Here is a 23,593-nt window from a genome sequence, read left to right as displayed (position 1 = left end):
TTTTTCAGGCCACCACCCTTGGCAAGAACAATCATGCTTGGCCCAACTTTTACTGCCTAGATTTGGGGCAGCTACAGGAAGGAATTCAGTTTGGTAAATGAGGGCAGCTCTTGTTTCCCTGCTTATATTAGAAAACCCCAGACACAGTCCATTTTGCCCCATTGCTTCCACTGGGAGCGGGGAGTGGTTACTTGGAAAACATCTTGTTTTTCTAGTTTGAAAAGAAATTACTATTTGAGACATAAAGGGTTGGATCTGCCTAGCTTTTAAGTACTTTGCATTTCTTCTATTGTCATTTTTATGATTTATCTGTTCATTTAGCAAATACTTGTTTTCTAGCTTGTATACCCAAATGCGTATAAATAAGAATAAGGTATTATTAACTTGCATTGCTCTTTAGCTTTCAAAATATGATCACATTCCCTGTTTTAGTTAATCTTCACAGAACCCTGGAGAGGTTAGGCTCGACCAGTGGTGCTTGGTATCCTTCATACTACAGTAGAGAAAACTGCAACCTAGAGAGGTTAAACAATTTGCTTAAGGTCACCCAGCAAGAACATGGCAGAATCTGGGTTTATAATCCATTTGCAGACTCTGAAATGAGCCATCATTTATTATACCTACCTCCTGCTCCCCACTCCATCCTCATTTGGGAAGTGAGTTGTAGACCCAGCTTAAGGGATGAGGATAAGGGTGGGGCATGGTTTTAACTTTTTACAAACTGGAAGGGAAGGTGGAGTGAGAGGACCAGTTCCTTTCCTGTGAACTTAACTCTTTTTGCTCAGTTTATTTGCTAATTAGCCAACTGCAGCTACTGCATAGGACAGCGACCTCACCCTATCACTGGGATCCTAGCTTTGAGGCAGAATCATCCTTTAAAAATAGCCAGTGCAAAAAATAAATAAGCCAATGCCCTAATAGGGTTTTTCCAGAGAGAGGGAGAGTCATTCATAAGCTTAAATAACACATTAAGGGGCAGTCTCAGCTCTGCTGTTTACTAGTTATGGGATATTGGGCAAGTTTCATAACCTCTCTGAGTCTCAGTTTCTTCATCTTCAAAATGAGTGTAATTGTGGTACGTACTCTCTTAACCTCTACCTCTCTCTGGCAAGGGCGTGGTCATTAGCTTCAGAAACAGTTTGCGAGGGTGGCCCCTAGTGGAAGACATGGAAACTGCAGCCCGGGCCATGATGAACGGCTTTCTGGTAGAAATCTGATGCTCTTGAATGTAGAGGTATCTAGCCTTGTAAACAGGCCTAAGAGCAAGAGGGTTTTTTTATTTAATAAGAGAGCACTTCTAAAAAATAGAAATTCCACTGGAGGGATCAGGGGCAATTATTTGAAAGGGAGGAAAATAGGCCAACTTGAGGGTTTCCCAGAATGAATTTGTCAACTGTTGCCTCTGCCTGGAGGGCACTCGAGCCAGATTTCTGGCAAGGCTGGCGCCTTCAGGTCTCAGCTCAGCTGCCTCCATCTCAGAGACCTACCCTTACCATCCAACGTACCCTTACCTACCAAAATCTCCTCCCCCCCACCTCCCATCACTCGTGTCATTTTCTTTAATTCCTTTAAATCTACTACTTATCACCACCTGAGAATGACTTAGTTTATGTATTTTCTCCATGTCTCCCACACAATTGTGTAAGCTCAGTGACAGCAACTGCCTTATCTGTCTTGTTCATGATTTTGTCCTTATAACCTAGCACACAGTATCTGGCATATCACTTGATGAATACCTGTTGAATGAGTCCTTTGGGACACTTTTCACCACAGCTTCTCCAACTTCGGGTATTTACTTTTCAGGGCTGAATAAACGATTAACTAGTTACATTTTATTTTTATTTAACAAACTTCAGTATAGTAGATATTATGTGCCAGGCATTTTTCTTTTTTTCCAGGCATTGTTCTTTGTGCCTTAAAACAACCGAAGGAGACAGGTACATTTTACAGAGGAGTAAACTTTCCCAAGATCACAGAGCTAGTAAGTGGCAGAATTGGGATTTGAACTCAGGCAGTCTAGTTCCAAACTCTATGCATGCTCCTAACCTCTATAGCATGCTGGCTCTCTGTTATTATCTGCCACTTGTTAATTGTGTAAACTGTTTATTTCAATGTAGACTATCATAGCATCTCAGCACACCTTGATTCTCTAATTTTTTTGACTCAATCGGTATTCTGCCTGTGTTAGTTTAGCGGTTCATTTTCGTCCTAGAAGAGAGCCTTCTAGTGCCACGTGGAAGAGAGGCCCCTTTTTTGTTCTTATTGAAAAAGAAAAGTTGCTTTATAGACAGGCTACTGTTTTTACTTTACAAGGAAATGAGGAAAAGTTCAGATCACAGTTACCCCCCACCGTATGAACTGTGAAGAATGTAATGATGATATCAACTATTGGAATCTTTGCTGTTCTGTCACCAGGTTTTGGGTTTTTTGTGTGTGTGCTTGTCTTGTGTGAGTCCGGGTTTTGGTAGGTGAATCAAGTCCCCTTTTCGGAGGAAGAATACTCTTGTCTTTAATCTGCCCAATTTCCTAATCACTCTGATTTATGCCCTGCAGTGAGTTTTGAAGGATGTACTGGTCGACCAAGGACAGTCTATTTTTCCGATGACACCCGATTCAAAGTGGCCACAGATGGTGTGGTTACTGTCAGACAGCCTCTACAACTTCATAATGCAGAGACCAGCTTTCTTGTCCATGCCTGGGACTCCACCCACAGAAAGCTCTACACCAAAGTGACACTGAGGGTCACTGGGCACCACCGACACCACCAACAGCATCATGTAGGTTTGAGTGTTTCTGGCAACTTCAGTATTATTTTCGAGTGTTGTCTAACCAGGGTTCCTCAACCCTGGTACTATTGATATTTTGGGCCAGATAATTCTTTGTTGTGTGTGTATGGGGGGAGAGGGGGCTATGCACGAAAGAATGTTTAGTAGCATCCCTTGCCTCTATTAGATGCTAGTAGCACCTCCCCCTGTTGTGACAACCAGAAAGAATCTCCAGACACTTTTCCAAATGCCCCTTGGAGGGCCAAATTGCCCCCAGTTGAGAACTATTGGTCTAACTGAATTAATTCTTGCTGTTATTTATTTTTGGTGGTAGTGATTGGTTGATGGCAAGGTATCATTGCCTTTATTTCCATAGTTTGTGTAAGAGTAGTGGGTGATTGTGTGAATCACAGCCCTGCCATTTACCACCTGAGGCAAGTTACTTAAGCTGTCTGTGCTTCAGTTTCCTCATCTATAAAATGGAGATAATAAAGAGGACTGAATAAATTAATAAATCTGAAATGCTTAGAACTGTGCTAGAACCAAATACATGTTAAGTGTTCAGTAACTGTTAACTGTTCTTATTCTCCTGCTGGAGGAAGAACAAATGACAGGTCAATTTTCTGATCATTTTGCTCTTTGTGTTTCTCATGGGGAGGGTCTTGGCAAAGAAGGGGGGAAAACCAGCAGGAAGCTTTTGCCCCTTTTGACTCTGACCTCCGTGAGAGCCTTCCCCATTGTGCTTACAGTGCCAGGGCCTAGGCTTGGCATATAGGAGGATCCCAGTAAATATTGAATGGATGGATGGATGGATGGATTCGATTGGTCACGAATGGGAGAATGGGAGGATGCATGTCTGCCTAGGTTCTTGGCAAGAATGTTTCTAGGGGTTGTTAACCAAAGCCAAATGCCTTTGCCAGTTTCTAAACTACTCCCATGGGTAAAAGTTATCTTCCTTCCCTGGCGCTTCATACCAAAATACCTCTCTGGGCGCCATTCTAGCTGTATCCCATTTACTGCCTTGAAAGTGTGGGATATCTTGTAAGTGCCAAAGGCCTTTCAGGCTGTCTCCTGTTTTTCCCCCTCAAAGACTCTTGAGATTCTACGAACTTAATAGTCCTCTTGATAGATTTAATAATGTTCCCTGGGGTAAATGGACAGACAAAAGAAAAATGAGGACCTTAGTAAAACTATATTAACGTAGCTCCCTGACTCAAGTCTCTGATTGACTCTGTCATTCATGTGAGGAGTTTAGCACAGTGAGTTCTTGTTGGGCAGCTGTGTGTAGTGGCCTTTCATGTACAAGAGAAAGCTTTTACCTTGATTCTTCAACTTTCCCTCATCACCTCTTCCAGGTTCAAGTAGATACTATTAAAAAAAAAAAATTACAGTGGTTTAAGCAAAATAGAGTACTCTTCTTTTAAGCTAAGGATGGATGTCCAAGGGTAATACGTTGTCTGTGGCCAGTATGGAGACTCCACAGTTATCAGGAGCCCAGGCTCCTTCCTTCCTTTCTGCTCTGCCATCCTTAGCATACGGCTTCTATCCTCAAGGATACCTCATGACCCAAAATGACTGCTGGAGCACTAGTCATCATATCTTTATTCTGGGTGATAAGAAGGAGAAAGGGGAGAAGCACAAAAAGGTATTGCTTAGTTGTCTGTCTTTCAAGAAGCCTTTGTGAAATTTCAAGCAGTACTTCTGTTTACATCTCGCTGGCCAGAAAACTTAGTCATGTGGCCACACCTAGCTGCAAGGGAGTATGGGAAATGTAGTCTTTTACTTGGATACATTGTGTGTGTTAAATTTTTGTCTCCATACACTTTCCAAATACCTCCTGGGGACAAAATCACCTCTGGTTGAGAAAGAAGTGATTCTTTCACTTTGTCTACTCTGGTATCCTATTTTTCTGATGGATGAATTCCATGTTTAGTATATGTAGGCATGATTCCCTTTAATTTCATACATGAAAATGTTAATATTATGTCTTGCCAGCACAGTGTTCATGATTATTATCATTCTCTGAAAATATTCCACCATCCTGATGCCAGCAGAGCAGGCTCTTTGTCTTGGTGAATTTGCACAACATGGGTGTGTAAAGATGGCCATTTTAAGGCTCAGGGAACAGTATTAATGATCAGTTTAATACTTTGTTCTGTTCTGGAATCAAACTTCAAATTTGACTTCATTAAAAGCATTACTCAGTATTTTCCAATCAATCCAACCATCATCTTCATCATTATCATTTATTGAGCATTTACTTTGTGCCAGGCACTATTAGACTTTTATGCAAAACCAGTATCTCATTTAATCCTTCCAAGAACCCTATAAGGGAGGCACTATATTATCATCATTTTCGACATTTAGGAAACTGGTACAGAGAGGCTAAGTATACTGTCCAGAATGTGGAGGTGCCACATTGAGGATTCAAAGCCAGGCAGCCTAGCTCTAGAGCCTACCCTTGACCCATAGTGGGCTATCTCTCTAGAAGACTGACACAAGGGTACATAGGGCAGTGTGTGTGTGTGTGTGTGTGTGTGTGTGTGTGTGTGTGTGTGTGTGTGTGTGTGTGTCTTTGAAGGGATGTATAGGTGACCCTTATGCAGAATTAGGCAAGGATTCTGTGATGATTATGTTGAATCACGTCTCATCTCTTAGGCATCTTGAATCAAATTTTTAAAAAGCCGGGAAATTGTGCTTTAATTGAACTTGGCAAACAGTGATCAGTGACTATGAGTGAGCAGTCCATACGTGGAGGATGGGAGATGGAATTATATACTCTGGAACATTTACTGTGTTACACTAATCACTTTAAAACACTTAAACAATTTGGAAGATATTTTCCTTCCATCTTCAACTATCTTATTTCCCTGTGTGTGCATAATGTTATCTTTATTGCACCTAAAAACTGTTCAATACAAGTCTCTAAGGGTGTTTTTGGCTCCCATCCCAACAGCTTCTGTTAAAACAAATGGAAACTGTATAGATATAGTGACACAATGAGATGAAGGGATCTGTATTGATCCCAAACTAGTTTGTGCCAATTCCCAAAACTTACTCATTTTGACTGATGACTCCACTTTGAGGACCTATAGCCCTAGGAAAAACATAAAAGGAAAAAAAAAAAAGCAAACATATGAATATGCAGTTGTTGAATAAACTCTGACATTAAATCATCAGAGTATAATGTTGCTATTAAAAATGATAAGTGTGGTATGTAGGCTTGAAATAATTTTTAAAATAATATCAACCCCTAGATCTATAAATGTGTATGCATAATGATCACTTAAACTCTGGACTCTAAGAAGGATTAAAAGAGAACATAGTCTTGATTATAAAGCAAAGGGGTTCATTGATTTTTGTTTTTGCTGCTCATTTTGGGGAGTATATGTAGTTTTTCATTGTCAAGAGACTATATTATTAAGTTAAAACCCTACACTGCCCTCAGCAGGTTGAAGATGCTGACTTTATAGGTCGAACTGTAGTATCTGTCCTGAATAATCTCATTTTGTTCTCCGTCTCCTTTCCTTTTAGGACGCTCTCTCTGGACCCCAGACAGAAGTGCTCATGTTTCCCGACTTCCATCATGGGGGTCTCCGAAGACAAAAGAGAGACTGGGTTATCCCTCCTATCAGCTGCCCAGAAAATGAAAAGGGCCCATTTCCTAAAAACCTGGTTCGGGTAGGGAAAGAAGTTCTCTTTTTCTGGGGGGAATTTGGCTAAGAAAGACTGAGGAGAGAAAGTTAAAGACCCACTGTCAGGATCCCTCCTTGCTAATTCTGTTTCTTTTTGGTTTTTCTTCAGATCAAATCTAGCAGGGACAAAGAAATAGAGGTTTTCTACAGCATCACTGGTGAAGGAGCTGACAGACCTCCTGTTGGTGTGTTTGTTATTGAAAGAAAAACAGGATGGCTGATGGTGACACAGCCTCTGGATAGAGAGAAAATTTCCAATTATACTGTGAGTTTATCTTAGAGGCTTGTTAATGACAGGGGAGCAACCTCCAAAAAAAGTTTGTTTTTTAATTCTTCCAAGAATATTTGGTCCATTCATGTTGGATCCCTAGATCAGATTCTTGGGACCTGTGAGGAGCTTAATTTGACATCTCTTGACCTGTTGATAAGGCAAAACGACAGGAGAACCTCAGACAACTTAGGGTTCTTAATCTTTTCCTTGTTGGTAGAAAAGGGGAAGAGAGTCCTCGTGCATCATGTTTATGAATAAATGCAGGTTAGACCCAAGATATCGTCCACTTATGGGACTGCAAGTCTCTGACCCAAAGGAAGAGCTCAGTGATGGCATTGGGTAGCAAAAATAATTTCTGGGACTTGGTAGCAGCATGAGCTTAGGGAAGCTGGTACGTAATATATGGATGCCAAATAAGAAAAATTTGGAGGGAAACACTAGAGTGGAGTGGCTAGATAAAATAGAGCAAATTTTACCCACTTGGAAGAAATCAGAGTTTCTTAGACTTTGACCTTTATCTCCTGGACTTAAGTCTCCAACCCTCTTGTGAGAAATGGGAGCTCTGATCTGGAGGGTTCTCCAGCTCGCCTCACCCAGTGTCACAATCTCATTAAAGCAGCAGCACATGTGTCACAAAAGCTCCCTGGCAGGGGTTTCCACACTTGGACCTCAAGGAGAAGGCAGGAATGGAGGCCAGGTGTTCAGGTCACCCACTTTTCTCTGGTCAGACCCCTCTTCCCACCTCTTCTTCCTTGTCAGGGCCCAAGTAACTCTCCCTTGGATCTTGCAGCTCTTGTCTCATGCCGTGTCTTCGAATGGAGATGCAGTGGAAGACCCGATGGAGATTGTGATTACAGTGACAGATCAGAATGACAATAAGCCCATATTCACCCAGGATGTCTTTAAAGGGTCTGTCATGGAAGGAGCTGTCCCAGGTATTCCCAATAATGAGCTGAAAGCCCAAGAAAAAGAAGTGCTGGGGTTGTAGATTGCATTCAGGTCACTGACATTGGCCCTTTCTGTGGACAGACCTACTTTGTAAATCAGAGAGTATGTGCTGAACCAATTTATATTCCCACCAACAATATATGTGTTCCCCTTGCTTGGTATCCTGGAATTGTGAAGACTTTTTAGCTTTCACCAATCTGGTGAGTGCAGAAGTATCGCAATGAAATTTCAAATTTGCTTTTCCCTGATTATTCATGAGGTTAAGCTTCTTATCTGTTTAGCGGCCATTTGAATTTCTTCTTTATGACATGTATGTGCTTTTTTTTTTTGTTTCTATTGGTTCTTAAGAGTTATTCAGAGGTTCTGGCACAGTGATTAAAGTTCTCAGCTGCTAATCAAAAGGTCAGCAGTTCGAACCCACCATCTGCTCTGCGGGAGAAAGATGTAGCGGTCTGCTTCCATAAAGATTTACAGCCTTGGAAACCCTGTGGGGCAGTTCTACTCTGTCCTATAGGGTTGCTATGAGTCAGAATCAACTTGACAGCAGTGAGTTTGGTTTTGGTTTGGGTACTAGTCCTTTGTCAGTCATATGTGTTATAAATATTTCCTTTCATCTTGAAAACAAAGATTTCAAATAACGGTTCTGTCTGAAGAAGCGGTGGCAGAGAAGCCAATTGTGGAAAATTCTGGAATTTTTCTTATTTTACACGCTATTCACTCAGTATAAGAAATTTGACAGGATGTTTTAGCTTAAGATTATTTATTTCCCATACTCCTCCTCAGCTCTACCCTACACAAAATTTGTTGGAAAAATTGAGTTCTAGGAACACCGCTTGTTTGATGGAACGCTTTCTTTCTCCCTTAGCGCTTTGGTAAGAATTTTAGAAATTAGAGAATGGAAGAGCTATGACATGATACCATCCCCAGAGCCCCTTCTTTATCACTTGGGACAGAATTAAGCTGATCAGTATTGATCACACCTCAAAGTGCAGCTTGATTAAGTCTTTCTCTCCTTTGACACTTCCAGGAACCTCAGTGATGCAGGTCACAGCCACAGATGCAGATGATGATGTGAACACCTACAACGCTGCCATTGTTTATGCCATTGAAAACCAAAAGCCCACCTTGCCTCACGACAACATGTTCACCATCAACCGGGACACAGGAGTCATTAGTGTGGTCACCACCGGGCTGGATCGAGAGGTCAGGGGTCAGGAGGATCCAGAGGGTGCTGAGGGCAAATATATATTAGCCAAATCCCATGGACAATGCAAAGCTCTGTTGAGGCTAGTTGTAGCTTAACAATAAGAGTGGTTGTCCTAAGCTTTGCATCTAAACATCTGTTCAGACGTTCTGTGCCTGGAAGGCAGGTGGTTGGCAGATGATAAAACATTCTGTTTCTCTGTGATGGGCTTGGCTGGGCTGGGCCTGAGGTGACTGACGCGGGTGTGTTTGATCTACAGAGTATTCCTGAGTACACCTTGGTGGTTAAAGCAACTGACCTTCAAGGTGAAGGCTTAAGCACATCAGCAACAGCTGTGATTACAGTCATGGACGCCAATGACAACCCTCCCATCTTCAACCCAACCATGGTAATTCTACAACGCCTCATACAGTTTCCAAAAAAAGATTCTTTGTTGTTCATGAAATAAGTTTCACAACTGCTCATGGGTGAACTATTGAATGTTAGCTTTAGACTTAGAAGAAAGGATAACAGGGTGGTGAGTAATTGTCTTTGAGCATCTTTGCTCTATCCTTGCCCTGGGACCCATTGACACAGGTTGTGAAGCTTCAGAAAAGCACCCGCTGAATGCATGTCCAAGTATTGTACGTCTTGGTAGCAAAACTTAACATTTCATTTATTCGTTGAACAAATATTTTCCAAGTTTATACTAGGCACTGTGCTAGACACTGAAGATATAATCACTAACAAGGCCAAGATTCTATTTTCATGGAATTTATAGTCTAGCTAGAGGGATGTGAGGTAACTTATACAGATTCTTGAATGTCAATTGTATTAAATGCAGTCAAGGAAAAGGTACTGAAAGCCGAATAGAGGAACACTTAAATTAAACCTTATTGTATTGGCTAGTTAGTAACAGAGGTCTGACTATTGTGTTTTAAACAAATAGGTTGCTTTTTTTTCTTTTATGTAACAGAAAGCCCAGAGGTAGACATGGACTCCTGTCAATAGTGACTAAGGCTCCTTTGTCTTGCTCTTCCACCATCTTTAGTACATGGCTTTCATCTTCAAAGTCATCTTGTAGTCCAAGATAGCTGCTGGAGTTCTAGCTATTATGTCTGCTTCATTTAGGAAGGAGGCAAGGGGAAGAAAAGCATAGCTGCCCAGTTGGATCCTCATCATAAAGACATTTCTGTGAAGACCCATCCTATAATTTTCACTTACATCTCATTGGCAAATGCTGTCTATAAGGAAGACTGGGAAATGTAGTATTTTCATTGGGTACATTGTTGTTTCACTAACAATATATTTAGTGAAGAAGGGGAGAATGGATATTCAATCAGCTGTTAGCAGTGTCTGCCACCCTAGCCGAGCCACTGTGAGTAGAAGAATGCTTCCCCAAACAGTGAGTGACATTTATACTCAGACTTGAAAGGAGATCAGGGGAAGGTAGAAGAACATTCTAGCCAGAGGGATGTGGAAAATGCCCTTAATCAAGAAGAATCTTGTTGCACAAGAAGAACTGAAAAACAGCCAGGGCGGCTAGAGTGTAGTGAACTGAATATGAGGCCCGGTCCTACAGGATCTTGAAGGCTGAGGTAAGAACTTCAGAATTAATCCTGAGTTCAGGGGGAAACCATCAAAGGGTCTTAAGCCCAGGCCTAAAATGACTTTCATTTTGTGGAGATCATTCTCGTTGCTGATAGAGAATTGTTTGCTGGGGCAGGTGAGGATACACCAGTGTTTTATGCTTGACAGTCAGCAATTGGGTTGGAGTGTGAGGAGGATTTTCAGGCAGATGGGGCCTTGGAAAGCTATGTCAGGTACTCCTGGAGGATGACACCACAGTCATCACCAGCTCTTCACCAACAGGAAATGAGGACCTGCTGGTAGAGTGAGCACTTTGTTCACATCACCTGATCTCTCCTTGTCACCTCTTCTACTCAAGGCTTGGGGTCAGGAAGGATTCCCTTAGGCCCCTGAGAGCTGGCCCTACTGTCGGGTCTCAGTATGTCATAAATGACTCCCATCTTCTCCTTTGCTTTGCAGTATGACGGTACAGTTCCTGAGAACAAGGCCAATGCAGATATCACCAAGCTCAAAGTGACTGATGCTGATGTCCCCGACACCCCAGCGTGGAAGGCCAAATACAACATATTAAATGATGATGAGAAGCAATTTGTTGTCATCACAGATTCAGTAACGAATGAAGGCATTTTGAAAACAGCTAAGGTTTGTATGGTGCCTGGAATGATGCAGAAATGGACAACATGGCTAGAAGCCCATTCTCGTGTCCCCTGGTATCTTCTCGGAATTACATTGGTATTGGGGAAGGGAGAAATGACTTTCCTAGATTCTGATGGACTGTGGGGTTTGCAGTGACACTTTATCCTCATGTAAGAAATAAGGAAGTTCTTGCACAGCATCCTAAGATTGAAGAGGAAGCACAATCTTTTTAATAGGTTCTTTCCTAGAAGCATTTGCCTACCCCCTGTATCCATTTTGCAAATGAGAGGAAAAATGCTTCGCTGGTCTATGGTATTTTGTTAGATTGTGTTAAAAGTGGGGGCAGATATGGCTGCTTTTGAAAGCTGCCTTGGAAAGCTGAAAACTCAGAAGTTGGGTTAGTTGTTTGTTGATGTCAGTTAGCCAAACACTTAACAGATTCCTGGGTTCTCCCCAGAGCTTTGTTTGGCTTCCTTTTGAGCGAGTGACCAGATCTTTCATTTCTGAATTAACTAAAGGGAATACTTGAACATTTGATGTCAACATTTCCTGTTATTATTCTGATTATCAACCGAAGAGAGAAGCTAATAATCTAAGTTCCTGCCATACACAAGGTGCTTCGTAAAAGTTCTGGCTTAATCCTATAGCAATCTGATAAAACTCTTTTTTCTATTTATTTTGGTGTGGAAACAGGCCTACAGGTTAAGTTGCCCAAATTGCATAGTTAGAAGTTGGCCCAGCTAAGAGTTGACCTTGGGATTTGATTCTCAGCCCTACGTTCTTGCCTCCAAACCTAGTCAGGGTGACAAGCAGGGTCTTCAGTGCATTTGCTGTTGGGAAAGCTGTGATGTGAACATTCTTATCAGTCTTGGATAAATAAATGGCTTAAGGTGTCTATGTTTGTTAACTGAGGTTTATAGTTTGATATTTTACACATAGTTCTTCTTCACCTTTATTTTTCTTCTTAGTTTTCAACTCTAATGTGGTTCCATGTTAGTCATTGGGAGCTTTTTAATAATACCAGTGCTCAGGCCCCACATTCACATTCTTATTTAATGGACCTGTTGCTAGCTGCTGATGAGTCAACCACAGGCACAACATGATTGGACTGTTGTGATCATAGGGTTTTCAATGGCTGGTTTTTCGGAAGTAAGTGGCCAGGCCTTTCATCTCAGTCTCTCTTGATCTAGAAGCTCTGCTGAAACCTGTTCAGCATCATAGCAACATGCAGGCCTCCACTGGTGGTGGCTGTGCTTAAGGTGCATGGACCGGGAATTGAACCCCGGTTTCTCGCATGGAAGGTGAGAATTCTTCTACTGAACAACAGCAACAGGGTTAGGGCTTAGGTGTTGGTATTCTTTAAAAGTTCCCAAATTAATTCTTGCTATTGCACCCGGATTTGAGATCTGCTGATATATTCCCAACTGTATTAGGGTTCTTCAGACAAATAGAATCAATAGGAGACATACACACAGAGATTTATTTTAAAGAATTGGCTCACATAACTGTGGGGATTCACAGGTTCTAAATCTGTAGGCCCGGCAGGCTGCAAACTGAGCAAGATATTTCTGTTACTATCTTGAGACAGAATCCTCTTCTCTTTTGGAAACCTCAGGTTTTGCTATTTACACCTTCAATCGATTGCATGAAGCCCACCCACGTTATAGAGGGTAATCCATTTAAAGTCAACTGATTGTAAATGTTAATCATATTTAAATACCTTCATAGCAACATCTATACTAGTGTTTGACCATCTATGGCATGGCTTAGCCAAGCTGACATATAAAATTAACCATCATACCAACAAAAAGCAATAGTTTGGAATTTAATTTAAAAAATAATAATAATATAAAATGCCTTTTTCCCCTCATTTTTTTCTGTTCTATAGGGCTTAGATTTTGAGGCCAAGCAGCAGTACGTTCTATATGTGACAGTGGAGAATGTGGTCCCCTTTGTGGTCAGTCTTCCCACCTCCACAGCCACAGTGACTGTGGACGTAATAGATGTGAATGAAGCCCCCATCTTCATGCCTCCTGTCAAGACAGTGGAAGTACCGGAAGACTTTGGCGTCGGCCAGGAAATCACGTCCTACACTGCCCAGGATCCAGACAGGTTTATGCAACAGAAGATAACGTAAGTGTGGAGTTTTCCATGCATGCAGCAGCTATCTTTTTTATTTTATTTTAACATGCATAATATTTAGCTCATGGCACTTTATCATCATTGCTCTTTTCAAGACTATTGTTTGGTTTATTTAGTTTGCATTCCCCTTTTTTTCCCTTCCCTCCATAGTCAGCCATTCTGGGTTTAATGTGCTTCCTTTCTTTATGATCTCGTATAGTAGTAGGAATTTACTTTTCTTTTACTTGTATACCAAACGAAAAAAATCCATTGCCGTTGAGTCGATTCTGACACATAGTGATCCTATAGGACAGAGTAGAACTGCCCCCTGGGGTTTCCAAGGAGTAGCTGGTAGATATGAACTGCTGACTTTTTGGTTAGCAGCTGTAGTTCCTAACCACTGTGCCACCAGGGCTCCAGTTTATAGATATGATGTGTTATAAATAGCTTACTGCTTTTTCTTTTTTTCAACTTTAATTAATTAATAATGTAAACCACAGCCACAGGTGCCGAAAACACACGCACAAATGAATCAACAACCTTGCGTGATAAAGATTTTGCTCTTTTGAGAGCTGGGTTTGACTGTATACGTGGTACTCCAGTGTGATGATAGTGTAACTCAAAGGAAAGAAAATTAGAGCACAAATCCAAAATGACACATCTGTGTTCTTTTAGCAATAGTATGATTTCCACAAGTAGTAGAGGCCTTAGTCGATGTGTCTACTTCCTCTTCCCAGGGAGATAGATTCCTACCTGTTAATATCTGCTTTAGAGGAAACTGTAAGAATGCTCTCAACGCTTCATAAAAAAATGTTGTGGATATCCAGAGTAGAGTCATGCGTAATTGAATGTATTTTGTTTTGTTTGGAGGGAAGAGATTTTAGCATCAATGCCAGTGACTTACTAAAACAAACAAAAGTTCAAGTGAGGCTTCAACTTCTGAAGTTATTTGAAAACTGGTTAGCCTGGGAACTCCTAATTCCATCCTGAGTAGAAGGGCTGATGATTACCATTCAGCTGTGCATGGGTGAATCTGTAGGTGGCTTGTAGATGGGAGTAGGGTGAATGGTGTAATGTGCCCAGGCAGTGACCATCAATGGCTGCTGGAATCATTAAGTAAATGATGATTGGGAACTTTAAAATGGAGGAATAAGGCTGATAACCTCCCAAACCTTCTTACTGATTTTAGCATTTCCTAGAAGTGAGGCAACCAGATATCATGTGCCACTTGATGTGATGAAATAGGATGTACCACTTAAGGGGGAAGTATTTGTGTGTGTGTGTGTGTGTGTGTGTGTGTGTAAGGGGGGTGTTTGAAACAGGATCTAATCAAGTCTTTAGAATCTAGTTTAGAAGAAATGCAGGGAGCGAAGAATCAAGTTAAATGCCAAAAGGAAGCAGTCAGCTAAATACCAAATGTGGGAACTCCATATGACAAATGAACTAGCTTCTTGACTAGATAAATGGCAAAAGGGAGGGGGTGGCTGCTATAGATTAAAAGAGTGTAAAGAGACAAATAAATTAATTGCAATGTGTAGACTATGCTTGGATACGGATTCAAACAATCCAACTATAAATGATACTCTTGAGGCAATCAAGGAAATTTGAACATAGACAGACATGAGATGACATTAAGGAATTGTTATTTTTTGGTTATGTGTGTTTGTGGCATTATCCTCATCTAGTAGAATACATGCCAGAGTGTTTACAGGAGAAATGTCTGAGATTTGTTTTAAAATACTCTAATTTTGTACATATGGTTAATATCCTGCTAATAAACCAAAAATACTTCTACGTGGTCCAAAATATAAGGCCTGGTAAAATGTGTTTTTAATCGAAATCTTTAAAAATAATGAAAACTCAAAGATAATATTGAAGTTTTGTTCAGAAACGAGGCCTTGGATTGTTTTGAGTCTAGGTTGGTATCGAAGCTTGCAGTGGTGAAATAGTCCAAAGCACCTTTTGGGGCAAGTTTAGGGACAAGGTCTTAATAGTGTTGTAGAGGCCTTTACCCTTTTAACAAAAAGCCCACTCTATGTAATTCATCAGTTAGCACTTCTAAGGAAGTAAAGACAAGCTCACAGTTATCCAGAGCACTTTCCTCTTAGGTTTCTTTGCTTCCCTTTCTGAATGTTTCCATGACCTCAATAGATACTGCACAGTACATCTGTTTTTCATCTCTTTGTTTCCTCTGATTAACTGTTTCTGGTACTTCTAATAAGGTGTTGCTTAACAGGGTTCTCTTGGCATTTTGAATAAAGCAGGTTTTTGCTGTGTAACATCAGAAAGAAGTTTGGCCTCTTTGACACCTACCATTAAATGCCAGTAGTCCAGCCCAAATCCAAGTCAATATGTCAACCTAAAACACCTCCACCCATCTCCAAAGGCTCTCGGCCGGGGAAACGCCATCATTTTTAAACCACTGTACCCTTTAAGGAGCTAGTCTGGAGGGGTCTGCTTTTAAAGCCAAATAGAGGAGTGAATGTAATGAATGTCATTAAATTATACACTTTTCAAATGGTTAGAAAATGGCAAAGTTTTTATATATTTTAACACAATAAAAATTTAAAAACAAATGAGAGAAAGTGAACACACAGCAATGAAAACAGACAAACAGAACTGAAATTTAAATAAAAATAAATAGGGATCATCGTAGTCATTACTTCAGGTAAGAATTATCAACAGATGTTAAATCTATTAGATGAAAGTTAGGAACACAATATTTTCAGATTTTCTCCCCTTAGGTTACAGATTAAAAGCACTTGGCTGCTAACAGAAAGATCAGCAGTTCGAACCCACCAGCTGCTCCACAAGAGAAAGATATGGTAGTCTGCATCCATAAAGATTCACAGCCATGGAAAATTCTGTGGCCGTAGTTGTACTCTGTCCTATAGGGTTGCTCTGAGTCAGAATCAACTTGATGGAAGTGGGTAGGTTACAGATTAAAGGGAAAAAGGAACCTTTACAGTCAAAAAATCTGGTGGCATCTCACATGTGCAAATGATCAAGTTAACATCACCAAGAATGGAACAGAGAGACATCACTCCTAATAGCACTGAGAAGGATATAACATCAAAATGCATAATCTGAATCTGATTGTGAGGAAACAACTGGACAATCCCAAATTCTACAAAACAATTCGGCCTGCACTTTTCAAAGGTGTCACTGTCAGAAGAAAAGAAAGACTAAGAAATGGTTGCAGATTAAAGGAGACTAAAGATACAACACAACTAAATGCAATTCCTGATACTGGATTAGATCCTGATCAAGGAAAATTTTTTTCTATAAATGACATTTTAGAGGAAATTATAAAATTTGAATATTTGTCATATATTTAATAATGCTATTATATCCAAGTTATATTTGCTGAAATTGAAAATCAAATTGTACTTATGCAAGAGAATGCATTTGTTCTTTGAAGTTTTATGAGTAAATACTTTGAAGTATTTATGAGGAAAAGATCATGATGTCTGCAGTTTATTCTCAAATGACAGCAATATGAGAAATTATCTATGTGGGTCTATAGAGAGACAGAGAGAGAGAGAAAGCAATTTTTTTTTTAACCTTATGAAGATTTTTTTTTATTGTGCTTTAAGCGAAAGTTTACGATTCAAGTTAGTATCTCATACAAAAATTCATACATACATTGTTACGTGACCCTAGTTGCTCTCCCTATACTGTGACACCACACTCCTCCTTTCCACCCTGGATTTCCTGTGTCCATTCAACCAGCTCTTGGCCTTCTCTGCCTTGTCATCTTGCCTCTGGACAGGAGCTTTCCATTTAGTCTCATTTATATACTTGAGCTAAGAACAACACTCTTCACGAGTATCATTTTATGTCCCATAGTCCAGTGTAATCTTTGTCTGAAGAGTTGGCCTCGGGAATGGTCTTAGTTTTGGGCTAACAGAGAGTCCAGGGGCCATGTCCTCCGGGGCCCCTCCAGTCTCAGTCAAACCATTAAGTCTGGTCTTTTGACTAGAATTTGAATTCTGCACCCCACTTTTCTCCTGGTCTGTCAGGGAATCGATGTTGTGTTCCCTGTCAGGGCAGTCATCGGTAGTAGCCAGGCACCATCTAGTTCTTCTGGTCTCAGACAGATGGAGTCTCTGGTTTATGTGACTCTTTCTGTCTCTTGGGCTAATATTTTCCTTGTGCCTTTGGTATTCTTCATTTTCCTTTGCTCCAGGTGGGTTGGGACAAATTGGTGCATCTTAGACGGCCACTCGCTAGGTTTTAAGACCCCAGACGCCATTCACCAAAGTGGGATGCAGAACATTTTTTTAATAAACTTTGTTATGCCAATAGACCTAGATGTCCCCTGAAACCATGGTCCCCAGACCCTTGCCCCCGCTATTCTCTCCCTCGAAGTGTTTGTTTATATTCAGGAAACTTCTTCGCTTTGGTTTAGTCTGAATGTGCTGACTTCTCCTGTAGTATGTGTAGTCCTTGCCTTCACCTAAGACAATTCTTGTCCACTATCTAGTTAGTGAATAACCCTCTCCCTCCCTCCCTCCCCATCCTTGTAACCATCAAAGAATGTTTTCTTCTGTGTTTAAACCTTTTCTTGAGTTCTTGTAATAGTGGTCTTATACAATATTTGTCCTTTTGCAACTGACTAAATTCACTCAGCATAATGCTTTCCAGATTCATCCATGTTCTGAGATGTTTCACAGATTCATCATTGTTCTTTATTGTTGCGTAGTGTTCCATTGTGTGAATATAGCATAATTTATTTATCCATTTGTCAGTTGATTGTCACCTAGGTTGCTTCCATTTCTTGCTATCGTGAACAGTGCTGCAACGAACGTGAGTGTGCATATATCTATTCGTGTAACGGCTCTTATTTCTCTAGGATATGTTCCAAGGAGTGGGATTGCTGGATCGTATAGTACTTCTATTTCTAGCTTTTTAAGGAAGTGCCAAATCAATTTCCAAAGTGGTTGTTCCATTTTACATTCCCACCAACAGTATATAAGTGTTCCAGTCTCTCCACAAGCTCTCCAACATTTATTATTTTGTGTTTTTTGGATTAATCCTAGACTTGTTGGGGTGAGATGGTGTCTCATTGTAGTTTTGATTTGCATTTCTTTCATGGCTAATGATCATGAGCATTTCCTCAGGTGTCTGTTAGCCGCCTGAATGTCTTCTCTGGCGAAGTGCCTGTTCATATCCTTTGCCCATTTTTAAATTGACTTATTTCTCTTTTCTTTTTTTCTTTTTAACAACTACAACAACATTTATTATAACCAGAAAGAATACAAACATACAGACACATCAGGCAAGGTTTGGGAAAGGTTCTGGTGGCATGAGGCTTCCATTGTCCCCAAGGATCTTCTCCTGCGCATGGATGTTCTTACTCATCCGGGAAGCCCCAAAGAGAGAGCTCCAAGACCCTGGGACCTCAATGAATATCATCTCGGTCATCTAGTGCTGCTTTCACAGAAATGCCACAAGTGGATAGCTTCAACAAAGAAATTAATCTCTCACAGTCTAGTAGGCTACAACTCCAAATTCAGGCCGTCAGCTCCAGGGGAAGGCTTTCTCTCTCTTGTCATCAATCTTCCCCTGGACTAGGAGTTTCTCTGCTCAGGAACCTCCAGTCCAAAGGACCCACTATGCCCCTGGCACTGCTTTCATGATGGTGTGAGGTCCCCAACTCTCTGCTTGCTTCCCTTTCCTTTTATCTCTTGAGAGAGAAAAGGTGGTACACGCCACAACCCAGGGAAACTTCCTTTACATTGGATCAGGGATGTGACCTCGGTAAGGGTGGTGTTACAATCCCATCCTAATCCTTTTTAATGTAAAATTACAATCACAAAATGGAGGACAACCACACAACACTGGGAATTATGGCCTAGCCAAACTGATACACACATTTTTTGGGGGATGCAATTCAATCCATGACACTCCACCCTTTGGCCCCCCCAAAATCGCAGCCTTGCAACATGCAAAACATATTCATCCCATCATATCACAGCAAGTCTTAACTCCAAGTCCAAAATCCAAAAATTCCTCTTCATTTATGAAATCTAGAATACAAGTTATCTGCTTCCAAAGGTACAATGACAGAACAGGCACAAGCTAGACATTTCCATTACAAATGGGAGAAATTGCAGGGAAAGAAGGAGTAACAGGCACCAAGCAAGTTAGTAGAACACACTACATTAGCCCTCAAGGCTTTGAAAATAATCCTTTGTTCTCTGAGACAATTTACACAATGCCCCTGCCCTCCAGACTCTAGGTATTGGCCACAGTCTCTGGATTCTGAGTGGAGGCCACTCAGCCCTGCTTCAGCTCCGCCTTCCAGGTCCCCTGGGTCGGCAACTCTGCCCCTGTGGCTTTAAGCACACCATTCCCCTAGTCCATTGGAGTGGCAACTCCACCCTTAGAAACACCAGAGGCTATGGTTCCACCCTTTGAAACCCCTGAGGTCATGGCCATACCTTTTGAGACTGAGGCAGCTCAGCTTCTTGTGTTCCTCTCTTCAGTTTCTGCTTCCTGTGGCCTCTTGGCCCTTGGGCCTCACGCCTGCATATGCTCTGTAGGGGCAGGTGTTCCAAAGCTCGGTAGCTCCACCAATAAGTGCCCAGAGGCACCCCACTCCACCAGAAAGCCTCCTGTGCACAGGCACTCAGCTCTCTTACTCTGCGGGTCAGCTCCAGCACTGTCTCACACTGGTCTCCTGGTTCTGCTGCTGTTGGTTCTCTGCCACTGCTGCTTCTCTGCTGTTGCAGGTTCTCTGCTGCTGCCACTGCTCTATCCATTCACAGTTTCAAAATCGCTTCCACATTTTAGGTATCTGTTAGAGCAGCACCCCACTCTCTCGGCAGCAAATTGTGTCTCGGTCATCTAGTCCTGCTTTAACAGAAATACCACAAGTGAGTAGCTTCAACAAAGAAATTAATCTCTCACAGTCTAGTAGCCTACAAGTCCAAAATTCAGGCCATCAGCTCCAAGGAAAGGCTTCCTCTCTCTCGTCATCGTCATCTGTCTTCCCCTGGACTAGCAGCTTCTCTGCACAGGAACCACGGATCCAAAGGACACGCTCTGCTCCAGGTGCTTCTTTCTTGCTGATATGAGGTCCCCCGGGTTATTTCTCTTTTTGTTGTTCTGGTTTTGCAGTATCTTTTAGATTTTGTAGATTAGATGCTGATTGGATTTGTTGAAGCCAAAATTTTTTTCCCAGTCTGTAGGTTGTCTATTTACTCTTTTAGTAAAGTCTTTTGATGAAGATAACTGTTTGATTTTTAGGGGCTCCCAGTTATCTAGTTTCTCTTCTGGTGTTTGTGCATTGTTACTTACGGTTCGTACTCTGTATATGCCATGTATTAGGGCTCCTAGCATTGTCCCTATTTTTTTTTAATGATCTTTATTGTTTTTGATTTCATATTTAGACCTTTAATCCCTTCTGAGTTAGTTTTTGTGCATGGTGTGAGGTATGGGTCTTGTTTCAGTGTTTTGCAGATGGATATCCGGTTTTGCCAGCACCATTTGTTAAAGAGATTGTCTTTTCCCCAATTAACAGACTTTGGGCCTTTGTCAAATATCAGCTGCTCATAGGTGGATGAATTTTCATCCGGATTCTCAATTCTGTTCCATCGGTGTATGTATCTGTTGTTGTACCAGTACCAGGCTGTTTTGACTGCCGTGGCAGTATAATAGATTCTAAAATTAGGTAGCGTGAGGCCTCCCACTTTGTTCTTCTTCTTGAGTAATGCTTTACTTATCCGGGGCCTCTTCCCTTTCCACATGAAGTTGGTAATTTCTTTCTCCATCTCATTAAAAAATGCTGTTTGAATTTGGATCGGGATTGCATTGTATCTGTAGATCGCTTTGGGTAGAATTGACATTTTCACAATGTTGAGTCTTCCTATCCATAAGCAAGGTATGTTTTTCCACTTAGGCAGGTCTCTTTTGGTTTCTTGAAGTGGTGTTTTGTAGTTTTCATTGTATAGGCCTTTTATGTTTCTGGTTAGATTTATTCCTAAGTATTTTACCTTCTTGGATGCTATTGTAAATGCTATTGATTTGGTGATTTCCTCTTCGCAGTTCTCTTTGTTGGTGTTGAGGAATCCAATTGATTTTTGTATGTTTATCTTGTATCCTGATACTTTGCTGAAAACTTCTATTAGTTCTAGTAGTTTTCTTGTGGATTTTTTGGGGTTTTTTGTGTATGAGATCATATAACCTGCAAAGAGATACTTTTATTTCTTCCTTATCAATTTGGATGCCCTTTATTTCTTTTTGTAGCCTAATTGCTCTGGCTGGGACCTCCAGCACAATGTTGAATGAGAGTGGTGATACAGGGCATCCTTGTCTGGTTCCTGTTCTCAAGGGGAATGCTTTCAAACTGTCTCCATTTAGGATGATGTTGGCTGTTGGCTTTATACAAATGCCCTTAATTATGTTGAAGAATTTCCCTTCTAATTATGTTGAGGAATTTCCCTTCTATTCCTATTTTGCTGAGAGTTTTTATCATGAATGGGTGTTGAACTTTTTCAAATGCCTTTTCTGCATCAATTGATAAGATCATGTGGTTCTTGTCTTTTGTTTTATTTATGGTGATGGATGACATCGATTATTTTTCTAATGTTGAACCATCCCTGCATACCTGGTATAAATCCCACTTGATCATGGTGAATTATTTTTTTGATATGTTGTTGAATTCTATTGGCTAGAATTTTGTTGTGGATTTTTGCATCTGTTCATGAGCGATATTGATCTGTAATTTTCTTTTTTTGGGGTGTCTTTACCTGGTTTTGGTATCAGGGGTATGCTGGCTTCATAGAATGAGTTTGGGAGCATTCCATCCTTTTCTATGCTCTGAAATACCTTTAGTAGTAGTGGTATTAACTCTTCTCTGAAAGTTTGGTAGAGTTCTCCAGTGAAACCATCCAGGCCAGGACTTTTTTTGTTGCGAGTTTTTAAATTATGTTTTCAATCTCTTCTTTTGTTACAGGTTTATTTAGTTGTTCTACCTCTGTTTTTGTTAGTTTAGGTAGGCAGTGAGTTTCTAGAAATTTGTCCATTTCCTCTAGGTTTTCAAATTTATTAGAGTACAATTTCTCATAGTATTCTGTTATGATTCTTTTAATTTCAGTTGAGTCTGTTGTGATATCACCCATCTCATTTCTTACACAGGTTATTTGCTTCCTCTCTTATTTCTCTTTTGTCAGTTTGGCCAGTAGTTTATTGATTTTGTTGATCTTTTCAAAGAACCAGCTTTTGGTCTTGTTAACTTTTTCAATTGTTTTTCTATTCTCCATTTCATTTAATTCTGCTGTAGTCCTTATTATTTGCTTTCTTCTGGTGTCTGAGAGCTTTTTTTGTTGCTCTGTTTCTATTTGTTCGAGTTGCAGGGTTTATGTTTTGATTTTGGCCCTTTCTTCTTTTTGTTTGTGTGCATTTATTGCTATAAACTGACCTGAGCACTGCTTTTGCTGTGTCCCAAAGCTTCTGGTAGGATGTGTTTTCATTCTCATTTGATTCTGTGAATTTCTTTATTCCATCCTTAATTTCTTCTATAACCCACTAGTTTTTGAACAAGGTGTTGTTCAGTGTCCATGTGTTTGATTTTTTCTTCTTGCTTTCTCTGTTATTGATTTCAATTTTTATGTCTTTATGGTCAGAAAAGATGCTTTGTAATATTTTCATGCCTTGGAGTCTGTTAAGGCTTGCTTTATGGTCTAATATGTGGTCTATTATATAGTGTCATTCCTTATCCTTTGTGGTGGATTTTACTATAAAGTCTATTTTGTCAGAGATTAATATTGCCACTGCTGCTCTTTTTTGAGTGTTGTTCACTTGATATATTGTTTTCCATCGTTTGAGTTTTAGTTTGTTTGTTGCTTTAAGTCTAATGTGTGTCTCTTGTAAGTAGCATATAGACGGATCGTGTTGTTTTTAATCCATTCTGCTACTTTCTGTCTCTTTATTGGTGCATTTAGTCCATTTATATTCAGCATAATTATTGATAGGTATGAGTTTAATGCTGTCATTTTGATGTCTTTTTTTTTTAAATGTTGGTGACATTTTCTTTGTTCCACTTAATTTTCTGTGCTGTTGTTTTTCTTTATGTATTTTCTTTTCATCTTTTTTGTTGTTGTTGATTTTGTATTTGCTGTGTCTTTATATTTTTCTTGTTATCTATTTTGATGCATAGGATTGTTAGTTTCCTTTCTCATTACCTTAATATTTACCCCTATTTTTCTAAGTTTAAACCAGTCTTTTATTTCTTCATATTGCCTTGACTTCGTCTCCATATGAAAAAAACTATGCTACATTATTTAGTCTCTGTTTTTTGTTTTAATGTTGTCATCTTTTACATATTGACATCTCTGTTCCTCTATTTTCAGTGTTTTAGCTTTGATTTTTTTTTTTT

At 40.4% G+C, this 23,593-nt stretch overlaps 1 protein-coding gene across 3 annotated transcripts in view; it reads left to right on the top strand.

The window, feature by feature from the left end:
* CDH1 (cadherin 1) overlaps positions 1-23,593 on the top strand; it is a 79,977-nt gene that overhangs the window by 44,064 nt on the left and 12,320 nt on the right. For 2 of the 3 annotated variants that reach the window (XM_004371451.2, XM_023726747.1), the window contains exons 3-10: positions 2,554-2,777; positions 6,300-6,446; positions 6,570-6,725; positions 7,522-7,666; positions 8,707-8,882; positions 9,143-9,271; positions 10,912-11,094; positions 12,977-13,221. In XM_004371451.2, the coding sequence (XP_004371508.1) occupies positions 2,554-2,777; positions 6,300-6,446; positions 6,570-6,725; positions 7,522-7,666; positions 8,707-8,882; positions 9,143-9,271; positions 10,912-11,094; positions 12,977-13,221 (1,405 nt within the window). The remainder of the gene's footprint in view (positions 1-2,553; positions 2,778-6,299; positions 6,447-6,569; positions 6,726-7,521; positions 7,667-8,706; positions 8,883-9,142; positions 9,272-10,911; positions 11,095-12,976; positions 13,222-23,593) is intronic. The other variant, XM_023726749.1, reaches the window with a different exon arrangement.

The sequence above is a fragment of the Trichechus manatus genome, unplaced genomic scaffold (assembly GCF_000243295.1).
Source record: "Trichechus manatus latirostris isolate Lorelei unplaced genomic scaffold, TriManLat1.0 scaffold00014, whole genome shotgun sequence".
NCBI lineage: Eukaryota > Metazoa > Chordata > Mammalia > Sirenia > Trichechidae > Trichechus > Trichechus manatus.
The sequence above is the reverse complement of the archived record's forward strand: the minus strand, read 5'-3'. Positions and strand labels throughout refer to the sequence as shown.